Here is a 19,667-nt window from a genome sequence, read left to right as displayed (position 1 = left end):
TTTATGCAATCTGCCATAAATTGTTCAGAAATCTAGTAAACAAAATGTGTAGAGGAAGCTGAAAATATTAATTATTTCTTGAAATAAAAAGGATTTAAAGAAAGATACAGTTTAAAAATTATTTTTAAGGATGAAGGTTTTCACAGGTAATAAAATTTGTTCATTCGTGATATATATTAAAATATAAAGGCAATTTTAAATCCCCATTTTATTTTTGAAGCATTATTTATATAATATTATCAAAAATTAGTAAGCTAAGATTATTAATCTATATTTCTTTTTACTTTGAACATATTTTTATGCAATTATTACATAGGCATAATGGTCTGACACACTTCAGGAGAAGACATAAATGTAACCTATTGGACAAAAGGAGAAGTGATTATTACAGAAACCTGAAAGTGAAAAATGTAATAAAATTACTGAAGGTAAATCTGTCAAACAAGGAAAGTGTTAATGTTAGTTATGGTGTAAAGACCCTCTAGCACTGATACAGTTCTCAAAAACTAGTAAATGCAAATAAAACAGAAACACCATTTTCTTATAAATGTTTTAATTTAAATGTGAGTTATACCGTTTCCATTCCTTTTGTTGAAACAAACAAACAAAAAATCATAAAAGTGTACACCATGTTAAAATGTAAGCATGTGCTTTTTTGCTGATTTGGTACAGAACATTATTTAAAACAACTGTAGCTATCTTTTGACTAAGATTTACCTATTGTTTAATTACATATCCTAATGAAGCATATATGCTGTAAATATTGTTCCTCAGAGCTAACATAATGAGTGACATGGATGTAGATTTGTTTTGGTTCTTCAGCTGTTGAGAAATTGCCTAATTTCATTTTGAACCTGATCTGGAAAATTGTTTTTTATGTCATAGTGAGTTAAAGATTTTGTGAAATAGGTGTAGGTATAAGATAGAGTCACTTGGAAGCAATTCTGTAAAATAAATTTAAATAATCATCATTTGGGCAGCAGGTCCTGGAGAACTGATAGCTAGTAGCATACATTTAGCACCTGCTGTATCATGTACAATTTATATAACGTGAGCACAGTTAGAAGAATTTAACAGAGAACATGAAGTTATAGCTCAGAAGTATTAAGAGTTTCTAAAGCATACAGTTTTGTGTAGTCCGATGCATTTTAATAGTTCTGTTTTTCCAATATGTAAACATTATTGGTTTGTTTGTTTTTTCTTCCCCACAGGAAGTAGATGTGTTTGTTCAGAGTTATTCATTATTTGCTATATAATATTCACAGTGCTACTACAGATAGTAGTTTTGACATAATTAATAATAATGAAAAAATGGAGTAACACATTTTAGGTCGAAAACTAGTTCAGAAATAGAGCACAGGAATGGAAATTCATTTGCTTTCATGTAACTCCCAGTTCTTTGAAAACTCTCATATTATAAGGAATAAAAAATTTTTGAAAGGACCTATGCCCCAAATCTATGTAGGGAAAGGAATAACTGCTGGTTCTTCCTAAAAAAGAGAAGTTGTTGGTTTTTTTTGTTTGTTTGTTTGTTTTTCTCAGAGTTAATTTATGAATTAGATTAGCTTCTTAAATATCCCAAGGGAAAGATACATTCTGCTCCTGGAAAATACTGAAGGAAATCGGGCCTTTTTACTTAAAAAATGTTTTGGAATATGAGTTTCATGCCTGTCTCCTTTGGTAAGTCCCTAAGGATCAAATAAAATCATGTGGCAGTATAGCTGCACTAAGAGAAGATGCCTTAGAGAACAAGTTTACATAAAGATGAATGAAATGAACAAGTATCAGTGTTTTTTCCTGGAAAAGACAATGGGAACTAATGTCTGGGTTGAGCATTTATATTGTAATGAGAAAGGCCATGATCATGATATCAACAGTTCAATTAGGAAGTCGTACATTTCTGAATATACGGGATTAATAAATTTTGTTTTATTTTCATATTAAAGGAGAGTTTTATTGCCAGAAACGTACTTTGTTTTGCATTATAGACAGTGTTTCCAATATTGAATGGTGCTGGAAAGTTTCTAGCGTATGAGAGAATGTGTGACTTCTATATAGTCTATGAGTACTACTACTATCAAAAGTCAATCTATTCTGATGTCTTCCATTTTTTCCTGTTTTCTTAAAAAGAACTTCTGAAAGAAACTGTGTGCATTTTTCAAGAACATGAATTTCGAATGAATTATGCTAATAATTTAAAACCTATTTCATAATATTAATTTGCCTTCAGGGAAAATATGTAAAAAAAAAAAAAAAGAGATCTTAACAATACCACTGAAAGTAATTATTAAATAATGACTTCATTTTAATAAATTGTAGCTGTCATTATATTATGAATAGACAGCAATAGAATGCACAAGCTGTCTTATAAAAACATGCATCTCAAAGGAAAAAGATTGGAAAGGCAGGAGAAAATATATTTCTTTGAGCAAATACTTTCCTTACAGATATGCAATGTGAAAGTACATTACGTCCTTGTCATAGTAGTGGATTATAACTCATAATGATATATATATATTTTCTGTTTTTCTGGGAAAGGTTAAAATTTTTCTTCTGGCATATTTATATAAAAGATGGGAAATGTAATCTCCAGACTTTGTAACTAAGTGTTTGTAACATTCTTTTTATGTTACCTGTTGTGTTGTTCTCAGAGATTCTCTTTTTGTTGACTACTACATCTAATTTCTGTATTTATTTTAGAGGATTCCTTTAGGCTAAAGCATATTCCTGAGTACTCCAGTTGTATATTTCATTTAATGTGATCTGCTGCTCCAAGTGACTTTTTAATTTAAAAATAGCAATTTAAAAATTATTTTTCCTTTTGTTTTTAGAAAAGAATATTATTTTTTAATTCTTAAAAAAAAAAATCAAAGATGAGGAAAGTCTGTTCAAAGAACTTACTTTTATTCAAAGGAGACTGATTTGGGGATTCAACTTGATCAATGTTTAAAGTTTTTAAAAAACAAGACGATCCATGGTAAAAGCGCACTGATAGCAAAGTATAATATATATTCTTTCTCAAGATAAATGTGTAAAATTATCTTCTAAAGAGTAATATAGGAGTGAAAAGGATGATGATGGAATATTATTAATGTATGTTCCAGTGCTAGGGTGAAAAGAACAGTTAGAGTTACTAGTAGAATACTAATTAAAGCATAGAGACTTGCCTGAAAATCATGATTCTCATTTAAACAATGTAAAAAATGTGTTTGCTTTTTTGTTGTTGGTGTATTTTTTATTGTTAGTTTTGTGTATTTGTTTTTTTTTTTTTTTTGTTTTTGTTTTGTTTTGTTTTCTTGTTGTTTTGTTTGTTTTGAAGTCTAATACAAAATGAAGACATCGTTGGAGTCTTATAAAAGGACTTATAATAATTACATGGTGTTCCTGAGTAGTGATATAAATTCAGCACTAAGAGGCTTAGCAGCTTTGTATCTTTTGTATTTCTTACTCTATTTTTAATACCTAGAGCAAAACACTTTCTAAAAGAATACTGAACACACATAGAATATTTAGTAAGGAGTTTGAGATGAAATGTAGTCCATTACTTCTCTCTATTCATCTGTTTCCTGTGATGTTTAAGGATCTTTGGAGAACACAATCAACATCTGTGTGTACTGCTTATTCTACTGACGCTTGTCTATGTCACATTTGATACTTTATTGATCTGTCTAACAATGATATAAGAGAAATTGGTCTATTTTTAGTGAGATACAGTTAAGCTGCTTTCTTTGTGCAGTATAAGAGAACCCTGAAGGCTTTTGCCTTTAAAATTTAAAAATATCTTCAATCATGGGTATTAATAAACCAATCAGAAATATAATGACCACAGAATATATTTAAATATAAAACTTCAATCAGAAAAATCCTGCATCTTAACCAGAACTTGAAGGATTTTCAATTTGTCACTATATTAGTATAAGGAAGTGGTTTTTTTTGATGTACTGTGTAAGTCTCAAGCAGTTTTAGCTTTAAATGAGAGGAACTGTGGATAGAAGAGAGTAGCTTTCTTAGAAGAGGCTATCTGAGCATGGCAAAAAAGTACAGGTTGACAGAAAAGTGAAAAATTGGCTCATTCCATTTTCATCATAGAACCGGTAAAGCTGACTTATCCTGTGCTTGCAACAAGGAATTGGAAATAAAAACAATCTTGCTTTATCCTTACATTATTTCCTTTATTGGTTTATAGTTCAGAAGCATATGTTCTGAGATGGGAAGATGTGCTGAATGAATCTTGCTAGCTAGTATTAGTACGAATAAAGAAGGTGAATTGGGGTGTGAATTGGTGAAAGTCTCTGGTTCACCTATCCTGTATAACCAGAGGCTATTATAGGATTCATCCAAAAAGGGCTACCTGTCAGCTAGAAAGATGATCATAACAGATCATAACTGCTGTAAATGATACAGGAAATGTGACACGACTGTATTTCTTAGTCCTTTCTTATTTTTCCTTTTTCCTTTTCATTTTCCTTTTATTTCTTTTTTTATTTTTCTTTTATTAAAAAATTCCTTTCATTCCTTTTTTTATTTTTTTTATTTTTTTTTTTCTCCTTTTGCCTTTTTCCCTTTCGTTTTTCATCATGTTAAGAAGAGAAAAGGAAATGAAAATGGGTTTGAAGGAGAGTCATAGGAACTCTGACAGTAATAACAGAAGTTCATATAGTTCTATGAAGTACAGAGAAAAATTCCAGAGATAGACTGGATTTCCACAAGTGCAATTAAGGTCTTTGCTGTACAATATAATGGCCATACGTCTACCATGCCTGCATCCTGAATCAGTCATTTTCTCAAAACTGAATTGAAAAAGAGAGAATGTAATTATGTATTTAAAGATTTGAACCCAGTCTGAATGACTATCTTGTTACTGACGCTATCTTTCATGCTTATTTTTGCGATTAGGGAATGGAAAGCCTTGTAGCAACTTGAGATAACATGCTGTGATTGGCATGAGAGATGTGAATCCATGAATCTGTTCTAAAACAATTTCTCCAGAGTTTTTTTTTCTTGGCTCTATCCCAATGAATGTATTGCACAACATTTCTAGGAGGGCACCAGAAGAACTTAAGAAAATCACTTGCTCTGTACAGTGAGAAAACAGCACACAGATCCAGGAACATGTTGGAATCAAAGATTCCTAGCTGAGGGACAGAAACTGGGTCCAAGGGTGGTTTTGGACCTTGGGTTTCAGATCTGAAGTGCTGAACAAGCCCACCTTCTTGAGCTCTCTCTCAGGAAGAGACTTTATGTACACACAGCTTAGGTTAGGTATCAGCTTAGGTTACCAGGGCCCCAAAATTCAGAGTAACAACTTCCCAGAACAAGATGGAATGACCTTAAATTGTGCCAGAGGGGGTTCAGATTGGATATTAGGAAAAAAATATTCTCAGAAAGAGATCAGGGCTGCACAGGGAGGTTGTGGAGTCACAGTCTCTGAAGGCGGTCAAGAAATATGGAGCTGTTGTTCTTGAAGACATGATTTAGAGGGCAGTAATAGTGGTAGGTGGACGGTTAGTCTTGATGATTTTGGAGGTCTTTTGCAATCTTAATGATTCTATCGTTCTAAGATGCTATTATATATTTTCTACCTTTGCTAACTGAAGGTGCCACTTTTTAAATGTGTTTTAACTGTTTCAATAGAAGGAGCATCTCCAGTAGATTTTGATGGATTCTAAGCAATAAAACCTGAAGCACATTGGGAAAACTTATTTCGTAGAAATATCAGTACTTTCTATCTCAGAGAAGCAAGCGACCAAGGAAAAGATACTGTCTTCAAGACCTAGATGGTATTGTTCAGTGGAGCTGTTAGAATTTGGAAACATTTCGATATGTTACTTCTAACTCAAAAAAGTATTTATTAATTTTTCTTTTGTTTCCTTTTCAGCTCCTTGTGGCTATAATGTGTCTGCTCAGAATGGTACAGTTTATTCCCCAGGATTTCCAGATGAATACCCTAATTCCAAGGACTGTACTTGGTTGATTGTCGTTCCTCCAGGCCATGGGATTTATATAAATTTTACTTTACTCCAAACTGAACCTGTGAATGACTACATTGCTGTTTGGTACATGACTTTTTTTTCTTCTTTTTTTAATATGACTTCTTTCTCAGTCATTTGTTAAACGCTCACTATCCCAAGCTTTGGTGTTTGCTTAGTATTGCCCTTTAGATTGTCATGCTCAAGAATCACATATACAAGAAACTCTACATGTAAATAATTAACATGATATATCATGGTATAAATACATAATATTATTGTTCTAAAAGCACTTTGAAACATGCTCAATTACCATTCAGTTCTTTTGTGCTTCTCAATGTGCACGGGAAGATACAAGTTATATTTTACAGTAGCTATGTGTAACCTGTTTTCCAAATGAGAGCAAGAGGTCAAAGTGATATAAAAAAGCTCCATCATGTTAAATTATGTGTTCCATCAATATAGAAGGCAATATCTGTTGCTTGCAGCAAAAAACTTTTGACATTTTTTAGGTGTTAATTAATTTAGGCATTAATCAATTTTTTCTAATCTCTTAGTAAGGCAGATAACCATATTATCTATATTTCCAAATGAGGGTTTCAGCACTATACATCTGTGAGCTTCATGCTCTATGTTCCCACTCCCCAGGCTTGTATTTATTGTCTCCTAAACTCATCTCAGTTTTGTGTTTCCAGATGGAAAATTAGATCTCAGGGCTGCCAATGTTATTTCATAAAAACTTACAGCATATGATGATGTCTCTGATAAAAAGTTTTTAAGTATTCAACTATAACCATACCTGGTCTTCACTCCACATTACATGCAAAGTGACCTCTCTCTCCTATGTGCTGCAGATAGCTTACACAGAATATGGAATGTAGGTTACTCTTTTTTGAATCAGCTGCCTCTATCTGCCAGCTAGTCCAGTTTCATTGTACTTATTCCTGAGTAGGGTGAGTTTTTTCCAGACAATAGTGCTAAATATAATACAGGGAAAATAGAATTAGGTTATAAAAGTTATGGGTGACTGTTTATGAAACCACGATATAGCTAACATTTGTATTTGCATTAACATGGAATTCATGTCTAAAACGCATCCTAGGTAGTCCTGTCCTTTCTGATATAGTAAACAAAAAGAATGCTGGATTGCTTATTCTCTTTTGTAAGCTTAAGCTATTAAATCATAAAATCATGCCAACTTTTTGAACATATTTAGCTATACAATGTGCTGAATCCCTTGGTTGTTAGATTCTTTCAGTCAACATTTTAAAATAATTATTTTAGAGCTTATTTATCACAGTTTCTGTTTGTCCATAAATCACAAGCATGCTTTCTTTATAACTTTAGAGTTATTTTCTGATGTATCAGTGACGGGAGTAGGCTGTTTAGTGTAATTGTGTTTATGTCATTTATACATATGACATTTACTTCTGAATAAAAAGGTCAAACATTTTTATTTATTTATTTATTTATTTATTTATTTGAATGAGAAAAAAGCTGTAGCTAACTTGACATAGAGAGTATAGAAATGTGTTTTCTTCAAGTCAATTGTGAGGTTCTTATTCAATATTCATTATTTTGACAATTATTTACAGGGCAGTAGGAAGTTGAAAATATATTTTTATGTAAAGTTTGCTGTAGTTCATTTTTTCTTACCGCCACTGATACTAGAGCTGAAATAGGAAGCCTGGATAATCTTGATTCACTGAACAAGAAAATAATAATTCATTCAAATTATATTTTTAAAAAATCCAAGTTGTATTGCAAGCTGTATACATGATATATCCTTTTTAAAAATCTTCAACCAGTTTCTCCACAGAATGGATATTTCTTCTTATAACGAGATTAGCTTGATAGAATAGAAAGAGACAAAAATGAGTTAATGCTTGGCTTTTCAACCATGCAGCTGTAGGTGAACTAATAACCCTTTAGTTTAAAGACAGTGAAAGATCAAAAGCTAAATGCTTTCTGAAAGTTTCTAGGTAATATTGAGCCATCTAAAATACATGTCATAAAGGGCTTTTGATTCTGTTTAGGTTCTGTACATGTAATATGCAAGGCCACAGACAAGTGTCACAGCGCTCCAAAAATTCTTCAGTGATTAAAGCAGTAGTTTTATTTATTTGCTCTAGCTGTTCAGAGCTAATTTTGTACATAATGATAATGAAAATGAAAGCCACGTGCTTTCATTGTACTATTTCTGTTTGGTTTTCAATCCTGTTGTTCAGAAATATATAACCCTTCTTTTAGCTCCCCCTCCCTCCCCCCCCTTCATCTACTCCCCATAGACGGTATAGTAAAAAGACTCTTAGGAACGAATTGAAATAACATAATGCACTTGCACATCTCTGTATATACAAGCCATGTGTACAGACTTGAAGGATCCAGATGAACAATTTTAGAAATATGATCATGACAAGACTTTTGCAGATATATTTTTTTTTTTCCTCTGCTGATATATATATGAAAACATTGGCAGGAAAAAAAGACACAGAAAAATTCAAATGTTAAAAAGTCCATCACTAATTTTCTTACCTGTGGAAACAGAGTCATAAATTACTCTTGGTTTCTCACGTACTAGGTTTTGAATATAAAAAGATTATATTTGTAGAAATAAAAACAAATGTATTCTAAATCATTAGAAAAGACATTCATAAAAAAAAAAATGTATCTTACATTATAGAGAAAAGAGACTTTTAATTTAAATGTGAGCTATTGTGTGTCTTTGACTGATTTTTCATGTTTGCTTTTCTAGGGATGGTCCTGACCATAATTCACCTCAGCTGGGAGTGTTCAGTGGGAACACAGCTCTGGAAACAGCTTACAGTTCTACTAATCAAGTCCTCCTCAAATTTCACAGTGATTTTTCAACAGGAGGATTCTTTGTTCTCAATTTTCATGGTCAGTTTGTTGTGATCAATGTCTAATTACCACAATCAATAAGTGAATTTTAATAAGAATTTTTAGTTATGGGAGGTAATGATTAAATCTATTTACAGGGCTTACCACGGCTTCATAAGTTTGCTACTATTTAAAAAATAATGGCATAGATTAGTTTTTAAAACAGCACATTAAAAATATCTTAAAATTCATTTTTACAATGAATAAACGATGTTCTACTGCTAATATTAATCACTGCTATCTAATGTCATTCTTTGAGTTGTTTAATTTACTTAGCCCATTTATTTATCAATTAATTTATACTGCTGTAACAAAAATCCTCACCAGCTTATTAATTTAGGGATTGCTTATTGAAATCTTGATGGGATGGCACTGGAGTGTTGAACAGCAGTTTTAAGTTTATTATGTAGTAACGGGCTGTATTCAAAGTTAAAGTCGTGGCTGTGCAAGCTAGGCCTCTCACCTGCAAACTAAGCAAATTAGGTTTGTAACTCAGACATGAAAGTAGCATTTCAGTTCTACTTCTAATTCTGAGTTCTAACTCTGAATTCATTCAGATTTTGTATATTAATTTGTTTATGTTTTGGATTGATATTCAAAAATATAGAGTGAATTAATTCACAAGAACAGGAGACAGTAGCATAGAGTGTACGTGAAGATATCTATCTGCATGGAGTAGTCTTCACGGAATTAGTACTCAGATTCTGCAGTCTTTTTCTTCTCTATGTCTCTCTCACAAAAAAAGAAAAGAAAAAAAAAAAAAAAAAAAGGATGCGATGCAGCCTCATGTCTAGACTCTATCTGAGGAGCAAAGACCAAAGTACCAGGCTTTAGACATCAGGCAGGGGACTCACACATTCCAGGACTGTGTCTGTGCAGCAAACTACAGGGGATGGTCAATCTCAATTACTGAACTGGCCATATCCCTTAGGATACTGCTCATGCTTTTTTGAAACATTTGAAGAGAGGAGAAAGAATTTTGTTTTAAAGGCATTGCTGCTGTTTAACTTGTAAGCATTATGATCATTGTTGGTACTTTTACTGTTTCTTTTTAAAGATATATACCTTTAAGTGAGAAACCTTTTTTCTCCAGTATGCTTAAATCAAGAATTCATATGACTAGCCAGAAATGTAACTGATATTTACAGATTTTCCAGGAAATTGAAATAATCTGTGATTAGCCTTATGATGGGCTGTAAAGGCAGCCATATAAAACAGCAGCTTTGTAGCTGCAAATGCATCCTCATAAGCATCACTACTGCATTCAGTCTGACAGTCGATGTATCTCTAACTATGTAGGCAGAGTAATATACTATCTATACTGATAATGAATATATTATCTCTCTCTATATGTGTGTGTGTGTGTGTAATGCCATGGCATTTAAATTGGAAAATGTTTAGTATAGTATGGTACTGTCTAGTACTGTATAGTATAGCTTTGGTAATTTGACAGGTGTAAATATGAAATTATTTTTCTGTAAAATAACATATCATTACTTAATCTTATTTTCACTTAAATTTGCAGCATATCAGCTGAAGAAATGCCAGCCTCCACCAATAGTTCCTCATGCTGATTTGTTTACAGAAGATGATGACTTTGGAATAGGTGATAAAATAGTGGCTATAGTATTGTGTCTCCTTTCTTATCTTTTCACCTGAATTTCAACAAAACTATTAATATATTTCACTCTTCACCTGAGATATTTGTATACTTCTGTTTGAAATTTTCTTTTTCATTTTAAACTTCAAGATTTTTTTTTTTTTTTTCTATTTTTTTTAATTATTATTATTATTACTTTTGTTAATAACTCTTTCAGGAGATTTTGTCAAGTACAAATGTCATCCTGGTTTTACTCTTGTTGGACAAGATATTTTAACCTGTAAACTGAATACACAATTGCAGTTTGAAGGATCTTCTCCAGTTTGTGAAGGTAAATAATTGCTTGTGTGGACTTCATATGATTATAATGCATTCTATTTTATCTTGCTAAATATTAAATATGAAACTCTAGGTCACTGTGTTTTCATTAATTTTTAAAAGAACAGTTTTCATTTATTTCTTCAGTTTCTCAGAAGTACATATCAATTTCAAATTGATCTCTAAAATTTTCGGATAGATATCCAGTGGTTTAGAATCAAAAGAAAATTGCCTTTCAAAGACACTATCACGTGTATATTGAAAAATAGCCTCATTGACTACATTATCACTGAAACTCTGCATTTTAAAATTCATTTCAATGACTTAATACTATTTCACAACAAAGGAAAGATTTTTCTTCAGTCTTTGAGCAGCTTTAAAAAGTGAAGTGCTTCAAAATTTGTGGGGGAAAAACATTATTGATGAGATGCCATTACTGAAATTTTTACATAGTTTATTTCTGAGTAAGTCAAAATGTGATAAAAGATTCTCATATTCGTAATACATTGTGATTACTTTTAAAAGAAATGTGTTAGTATCAGTGAAACATATTCCGTATTTTGAAGTAACAACGTATATGCAACAGATAACACTGAAATGCTAATTTAAAAGTGATTTCAGAATCACAGAATCGTAGGGGTTGGAAGGGACCTCCAGAGATCATCGAGTCCAACCAATTTAAGGACAGTGTGCACTTCCTACCAAATAACAACAGAAAAGGGAACATGCAATTGATAAGAACAGATACACCAGATCAGACCAGAAATCCATGTATGTCATGATCCATATGTGGCACTGGCCAATAATGATTTAGTGACAATCATAAGATCATTGCAAGCATGAAATGAATTAAGACCTCCAACAAACTGTAGCTAAGCTACTCAGGCTAATTTGAATCCTGTAGGGTGTTCTTTAATGGATTTATTCAGTCCTACTTTTAACAATGCAAATGTTTTAAATTCATAAAGTTTTATAGGTTTAAATTATGTAGTGCATGAAGAAGTTACCCCTTATGTTTGATTTGAAGCCAACACTTTCTGTTTTCACTTCAAGTCTTTCTTCAAGTTTTTTCAGGGAATCAAAGAGTGCTGAGTTATTCTCTATTCACTATATTAATGGCATGATTCTACAGTCCAGAATATATTTCTTATCTTTAATAATTTTTGTCAGCCTTCTCAGTACATCTCAAATTTTACTTTTGTGGTAATGGGTTATGGAACTGCAGTGCTACCTGATCCTAAATAGACTTGGAAAAATTGCTACTTGCTATGCAATTTGCATTGTTTTTCAAACAATTTTCAGAATGCTTTATTGTATTTCTGCATTTTATCAGTTGTAGTTTGTGATTGTTTATGTTATGTCTTTATTTGGATTAGCTTCACATTTTTGTAAGATGTCAAAAAATATTTCATTTTCCTGAGCCTTGTCACTATGTTGTAGTAGACAAAAATGTTTATATGATAGAAAACCAGGTTCTAGGAAATTGTGTAAAAAACGAGTTTGTTGACATACCTAAAAAGCAAGAAAAAACAATTTCAGTGACCACTTCTACATCAATCTGAATTCATGACTTTCAGAGCAGCTGTAATTTATCATGCCATACTTTTCTCACAGCTCCCTTTCCTTTCCTGTTTAAAGAAAAGCCAGAGCACTGGGCAGTTTGAGTACAGGCTTTCTCATTATGCTTGGTGCCATGATAACATTCTAAGTATTGTCCAAAGAGCAGAACCCTAAGAACCCTACAGAAAAGATCATCATTGTGCATAAATTAGTTTGCTAGCAAGATGCTGAGCTTTTGTCATGACCTCAGGTATTAGGGCACCATCATATTCTTTCCATAAGAAACATGAGAAAAGAGAGGTAAGTCAAGAAGCTTGGTCTTTATTAAAACAGCCTAATGAAATTTCTTCAAAAATCAGATTAGGTAATGTGTTTCTTGAAATTTGTATATTATGCTATGCAGCAGAATTTTCTCACTGCTCCATCACACTCAATTACATACATCTGTAAAATGTAAAAATCTTTGTTCTTTGCTTTTTTATTTTCCTATAAGCCTTGTCCGTAAGCATAAATTCATGCAAACTAACTAATAACAGTGCTCTGTATGTACATTTGCAATTAGATGATTAAAAATGAATGTTAAATAATTTGCTTATATGCTCCAGTATGTCTGGAGAAATTGTTTTATTTTGTTTTGAATACTTTTTTTGTTATTATCATGCCAAAACATTTAGCAGTAACTATTTATGAAATACATTAGACGAACTTATATAACAATTAAATGTTTTCTGATTCTTCAGTTTTTAATTGTGCATCTGCAGTTTCCTGACTGGTGAGCTTCACCTCAATTACTAAGTTTCTAAATGTGTAAAGAGTTGAATCACCCTGTAATTTAGGTGGCAGAGAGTCTGACAGATATCTGATATAGTGCTGATGAGTATAATATTAATGTGTTAGTTGACTGATAAGTAAAATAAACAATATTTTTGCCTTACCTGAAGCAATTAATGTGACTTTGTATTTAGGAGTATTCTGTTTTGCCTTGCTACAGGTGACAGCTAATAGAGAACAAAAGATCTAAATTACAGACTTTTGTTTTCAGCTGTGGGTATAATGTATAGAACAGACATTATTGGTGAATTTTACCTACTCTTGAAAGAAAAGATTTTTTGCTTTTATATTTTCAAACCTAGCCAACAAGCTTTTCTTCCTTACCCTTTTATCTGCTTTTCGTTTCTGATGTCCTGTTTCTGATTATTTGACAAAATTAATTGATGTGACCTAAGAGCAAATCAAGTGAAAGACAAAGGCAGAAAATACAATTTATGTGTCTTTTAAAAATTATCTTTTCAGTGGAATTTCCTAATCCTCTCACTTTTTCTTTCTTTCTTTCTTTCTTCTTTTTTATTTTTCTATTTTTTTTTCCTTCCCAACAGAAAGCTAGCAACTTACACTTCTTGGGAACTGTGGAAATACCTTTAATTTCTTTTTTTTTTTTTTCTTTTTTTTTAATCTCTGCATTTCCTTCCCTGGTTCCATTTCTGTTATATGCTTGTGACAGATTTTCTTGATTCAGTGAGGAATGACTCAACAGTTAATTTATGACCATTTTCAGCAAACTCATCTCAGATTTTTCAAACTATATTATTCCATAATTCTCATTTGCAAATAGTCCATGCCAGATGCCATACACCTCTAACAGGCATAATAATAACTGGAAAGGTTTTACTTGGTTGACTTGGACTGCTTGCAGTATAAACTCTGCACAAAACATGTGTTTTCAAGTGATCTAATATGCCTAAAAGTCCCCATATAGTGCCATGTTTTGTAACAGACTTGATTCCTGAAGCCCGAAAGCTTTGTATGTGAATAATCACACCAGTGTATATAGATCTCCTGACTGTAAACATCTTGATTTCTGACAGGTTTTTGGATGTTTCGCTGTAATTGGTATTCTCTTTTATAAAGGCAAGATTTATGAAGCTGCTCCTTGTTTCTTTTTGTGCTCACGGGAACTTTGCTCTTCATTCTATCTCTAATACATTTTAACGTGTTTTCATTTGGAATCAGAATCTGAAGCATACATATATATATCTGAAAAAATAATACAACCTTTTCTATGGAAAATAAACACTTTATTTCATTGTTATTCTTATTGCTCTGTTTGTTGTGTCCTTTCTAGCACAGTGTCCAGCAAATGAAATCCGTACAGAATCATCCGGAGTAATCCTCAGTCCAGGTTACCCAGGCACATATCCCAACTCTCAGACCTGTTCTTGGACTATAAAGGTTGATCCAGGATATAACATCTCCATATTTGTAGATATGTTTCAAAGTGAAAAGCAGTTTGATGAGCTGGAAGTATTTGATGGTAAGAAGCATTTAAATTCTGTCTTGCTATGAAAGAGCAACAGCTCACAGAGTGACTTGATTTCAATGATTGGTTTTGTAATATTGTGATATATAACCAAATCTACAGAGTAGTGCCTTAAATCTAAATTAGTTAATGACAGTTTTTATAGATGTAGTCAAGAAAGTTTTTTTATTTTATTTGGTATTTTCAGAAGAGAAGCAGCTGCAGCTCTCCTTTTTAAAGTCACTGTCATTCAGTTTTTCTATTTCCTGAGATGCGTGGAGGTGTCTGAAAGGTGAAGTTAACATGCTGTTTTGTAATGGATCATTTCTACTACAGAAATACTTCTGGAATATAATTTCACATAGTCCAATTTCATAAAATAATTTGAATCCATATACTCAAATTTGAGTACAAACGCCCAGTCTACTTTCAGCTGATATAGCAGAACTGCTGCTATATCTTGTTTGAAAATGCTCATATTAAAGAATTTGCTCATCTGTTTTAGGACAAATGACAAAAACTCATTTTCTGGAATGTTATTCATGGCAGTAGCCTCTCAGATGGCACTGTTTAATTAACTGCCTGTTCTTATGTTTCTTTTGAATTCTGAGCTTATTACTGCTTGTTCTGCTCTCACTGATAGATGAGAAAATCTGGTCCCTGATTGTTCTTTAATATATTTTATTCATTTGGAGATCATTAACATATCATAACAGCTGGTCAGAGAGCCCACGAGAGGAACTGCCCCACTAAGACCTGCTGTTCACAAACAGGGAAGGTTTGGTGGGAGATGTGGAGGTTGGAGGCTGTCTTGGACAGAGTGATCATGAAATGATAGACTTCGTGATTCACGGTGGAGCCTGGAGGGGGAATAGTAATACTGCTACCTTGGACTTCAGGAGGGCGGACTTTGAATTGTTCAGGGGACTAATAGGGGGAGTCCCCTGGCATTCAGTCCTAGCGAGCAAAGGGGTCCAAGAGAGCTGGTTGCTCTTCAAAAAGGAAGTCTTAAGGGCGCAGGAGCAGGCAGTCCCCCTGAGCTGCAAAATGAGCCGGCGGGGAAGAAGACCGGCGTGGATGAATAGGGAGCTATTCCTGAGGCTCCGGGAGAAAAAGAGAATCTACCGCCTGTGGAAAGAGGGACAGGCCACTCAAAATGAATACAGGGAAGTTGTTAGGATGTGTAGAGGTGAAATCAGAAAGGCAAAAGCCCAGCTTGAATTTAACCTAGCTGCTGGTGTGAAAAGGAATAAGAAACTCTTTTATAAATACATTAACAGTAAGAGGAGGACAAAGGAGAATATCCACTCTTTGCTGGATGAGGCTGGGAATGTGACCACTGAGGATAAGGAAAAGGCGGAGGTTCTGAATGCCTTCTTTACGTCTGTCTTTAAAAGTCAGACCAGTTATCCTCAGGATACCCCTCTCTCTGACCTGGTAATCTCGGCCGGGGAGCACACTAACCCCCCTGTGATTCTGAAAGAAACAGTCAGAGACCTACTGCTCCAGCTGGACTGTCACAAGTCGATGGGGCCAGATGAGATCCACCTGAGAGTGCTGAGGGAACTGGCAGAGGTGATAGCCGAGCCGCTTTCCATCATCTGTCAGCGCTCCTTGTTGACTGGTGAGGTCCCAGAAGACTGGAGGCTTGCCAATGTGACTCCTATTTATAAGAAAGGTCGTAAGGAGGATCCGGGGAACTACAGGCCTGTCAGCCTGACCTTGGTGCCAGGGAAGGTTATGGAGCAGATCGTCTTGAGGGAGATCATGCGGCATGTGCAGGGTGACCGGGGGATCAGGCCTAGACAGCATGGGTTCATGAAGGGCAGGTCCTGTTTGACCAACCTGATCTCCTTCTATGATCTAGTGACCCATCTGGTGGATGAAGGAAAGGCTGTTGATGTGGTCTACCTAGACTTCAGCAAAGCCTTTGACACTGTCTCCCACAGCATTCTCCTGCAGAAGCTGGCAGCCAGAGGCTTGGATGGGTACACTCTTGGCTGGGTAAGGAGCTGGCTGGAGGGCCGGGCACAGAGAGTGTTGGTGAATGGAGTCAAATCCAGCTGGCGACCAGTCGTGAGTGGTGTTCCGCAGGGGTCGGTGCTGGGGCCTGTCCTCTTCAATATCTTTATTGATGACCTCGATGAGGGCATCGAGTGCACCCTCAGTAAATTCGCAGATGACACCAAATTGGCTGGAAGTGTGGATCTGCCTGGGGGTAGCGAGGCCCTACAGAGGGATCTGGACAGGCTGGAGAGCTGGGCTGGAGCCAATGGGATGAGTTTCAACAAGGCCAAATGCCGGGTCCTGCACTTCGGCCACAACAACCCCAGGCGACGCTACAGGCTTGGGGCGGTGTGGCTGGAGGACTGCGTAGAGGAAATGGACCTGGGGGTATTGATTGATGCTCGGCTGAACGTGAGCCGACAGTGTGCCCAGGTGGCCAAGAAGGCCAATGGCATCCTGGCTTGCATCAGAAACAGTGTTGCAAGCAGGAGCAGAGAGGTGATTGTTCCCCTATATTCAGCACTCGTCAGGCCGCACCTCGAGTACTGTGTCCAGTTTTGGGCCCCTCACTGCAAGAAAGATATTGAGGCCCTGGAACGTGTTCAAAGAAGGGCAACGAAGCTGGTGAGGGGTCTGGAACACAGGCCATATGAGGAGAGGCTGAAGGAGCTGGGAATGTTCAGCCTGGAGAAGAGGAGGCTCAGGGGAGACCTTATTGCTCTCTATAACTTCCTGAAGGGAGGTTGTAGTGAGCTGGGGGTCGGCCTCTTCTCTCGTGTCATTAGTGATAGGACCAGGGGGAATGGTTTCAAGCTATGGCAGGGGAGATTCAGGCTGGACATGAGGAAGTATTACTTTTCAGAAAGGGTGGTCAGGCACTGGAATGGATGCCCAGGGAGGTGGTGGAATCACCGACCCTGGGGGTGTTCAAGGAAAGACTGGATGTTGCGTTGAGGGACATGGTTTAGTAGGAGCTATTGGGAATAGGTGAACGGTTGGACTGGATGATCTTTTAGGTCTTTTCCAACCTTAGTGATTCTATGATTCTATGATTCTATGATTCTCCCCCATTAATCAAGAATATATGATAACTGTTACAGAACCAATTAATACTCACTGTGTGAGTTCCATAAAATGAAAAATATTAAATGGTCATATGTTTCAAGGTATCTACTTTGCTTAGGTAGAAGGCTTTTAGTATCTAAAATCCTGTTAAAGTGTTTTCACTTTTTGATAACAATATTCAGAAGAAAAAAGAAAACCTCAATATTTTTCATTCTTTTAAATATTCTGATTCATTAGGTTTTTTTTCTGTTTGTTTGTTGGGGTTTTTTTTTTCCTCCATAATGTGTGTACTGGTCTTTGTCAGGCTTGCAGAGAAAATCATCTGAAAAATCTCTCAAAAAGTATATTTTCCTCCAGTCTATTTTGTATTTAATATTGAGACAATATATAGCATGTTTGAGAATTTTATATTGGTCTAATCACTTTGTTTTCTTTTAAAAAAGTCTTCTTAGACCGCTTAATGATCCTGATGAATATTTTATTTTTCTTTCTTATGCATTTAAATTTAATGAAATCAGATTATCAATAATAGATCTGAGAGAAGAATTAGTATAGTTGCTACATTTTTAAGCACTGTCATTTAATGACATACAATCTTGTTGTTATATATTTATTTCTAGTGCAGCTCTACCGAAACCATTTTTTCTACCACCTACCAGCAAACTTAAATGAGAGTGATAATGGCATATTTATAACCTCTTAATGTAGTGCCATGTAGAGATTCTTAAGCTTGCTCTCAACAAGTTGATATTTAAATATGGCTCATTGCAGTGCCTTGCCGAGATACTTGTTTGCGTCCCTGTGGCCACATTAGCAATGTGCTTTTCTGGGCTAATTAGTTTTACATCACAGCATGATGAGTTAGTTGGGGCAGAAGGCGATGCTGATGTGGCTATACCATTTTCAGTTATGGATATAACTCAGGCTAGCTCATCCAGAGCTGGCTTAGCTATTTCTATGTTTTGCTAAATTTTGCAGTAAATATAGATCATATCCTACTACTGAATGTGGTCCAAAATAGTATAGCTTTGTTTAAATTAGTGTAACTGAAATGTTTTTTCTAACTCAGATAAAGATATATCATTGAATGTGACATAGGACATATGACATAAAGATTGACAGGAAAAATGTTAGAGAAATAATATTCACTGAGGTACAGACCTCTGATGACTTTATAAGGCAACTTTGGAATAAAAAGGAAAATAGTGAGTATGCCTGAGTCACTGTATTGTGAATTATGGTGCCTTAGCATTCCATTAATGAGGCCACTCTGGTCAGCTGAGAGCAATAAGACCATCCTGGCAGTGTTCAAGAGGCGTCTGGATGAGGAGCTGTGAGATATGGTTTAGTAGCTTGTGGTAGCTGTGGTAATGAGAAGACAGTTGGACTAGATGATCTTATAGGTCGTTTCCAACCTTGTGATTCTATGGTTCTATGATTAGCCATTTCCTCTCCCAGTTATCAGTCAGAACTCTAGGAAATCCCATCTATATTCTAAGCCAGAGAAGCCATAGATGTACTATGAATATAATTACCAAGGACTTTTGAACTTGAAAACACTCCATTAAGGCTATTTATACTGAACAGTACTTATTTAATACAGCAAATATTCTTTGATCTTTTTTCCCCAAATAAACCAACATAATTCTATCGCTGCAATTAGACAGTAGTGTCTACTTTTACCTAACATTCAGGAAAGCCTGTCAGCACCCTAGAAATTGAGTGTATGTTTTTTCTGTAGACAAATTCTGAAATACTAATAATGAATCAAACTCAGGAATACCTAGGTCTTGATGCTTAATTGCCTGGATGCCAGCTGAAAATCTGCCTTCTGGCAAGGTCCAGAAAGTGAAAATTAAGCACCACTCCTCTGATCTTCCAGTGTCTGAAAAATGTGGTATGACTACTCAGCATGTCATGCTGCAATCTAATTTCACCATCACTAGAGAGG

General features: G+C 34.8%; 1 protein-coding gene across 3 annotated transcripts in view; it reads left to right on the top strand.

The window, feature by feature from the left end:
* The window catches only part of CSMD1 (CUB and Sushi multiple domains 1), a 994,481-nt gene that overhangs the window by 899,201 nt on the left and 75,613 nt on the right, over positions 1–19,667 (top strand). For all 3 annotated transcript variants that reach the window (XM_048936946.1, XM_048936944.1, XM_048936947.1), the window contains 5 exons: positions 5,879–6,056; positions 8,725–8,870; positions 10,396–10,476; positions 10,688–10,801; positions 14,471–14,659. In XM_048936946.1, the coding sequence (XP_048792903.1) occupies positions 5,879–6,056; positions 8,725–8,870; positions 10,396–10,476; positions 10,688–10,801; positions 14,471–14,659 (708 nt within the window). The remainder of the gene's footprint in view (positions 1–5,878; positions 6,057–8,724; positions 8,871–10,395; positions 10,477–10,687; positions 10,802–14,470; positions 14,660–19,667) is intronic.

Source organism: Lagopus muta, chromosome 2, assembly GCF_023343835.1.
Source record: "Lagopus muta isolate bLagMut1 chromosome 2, bLagMut1 primary, whole genome shotgun sequence".
Lineage (NCBI taxonomy): Eukaryota > Metazoa > Chordata > Aves > Galliformes > Phasianidae > Lagopus > Lagopus muta.
This window is presented reverse-complemented; position numbering and strand designations above follow the sequence as displayed.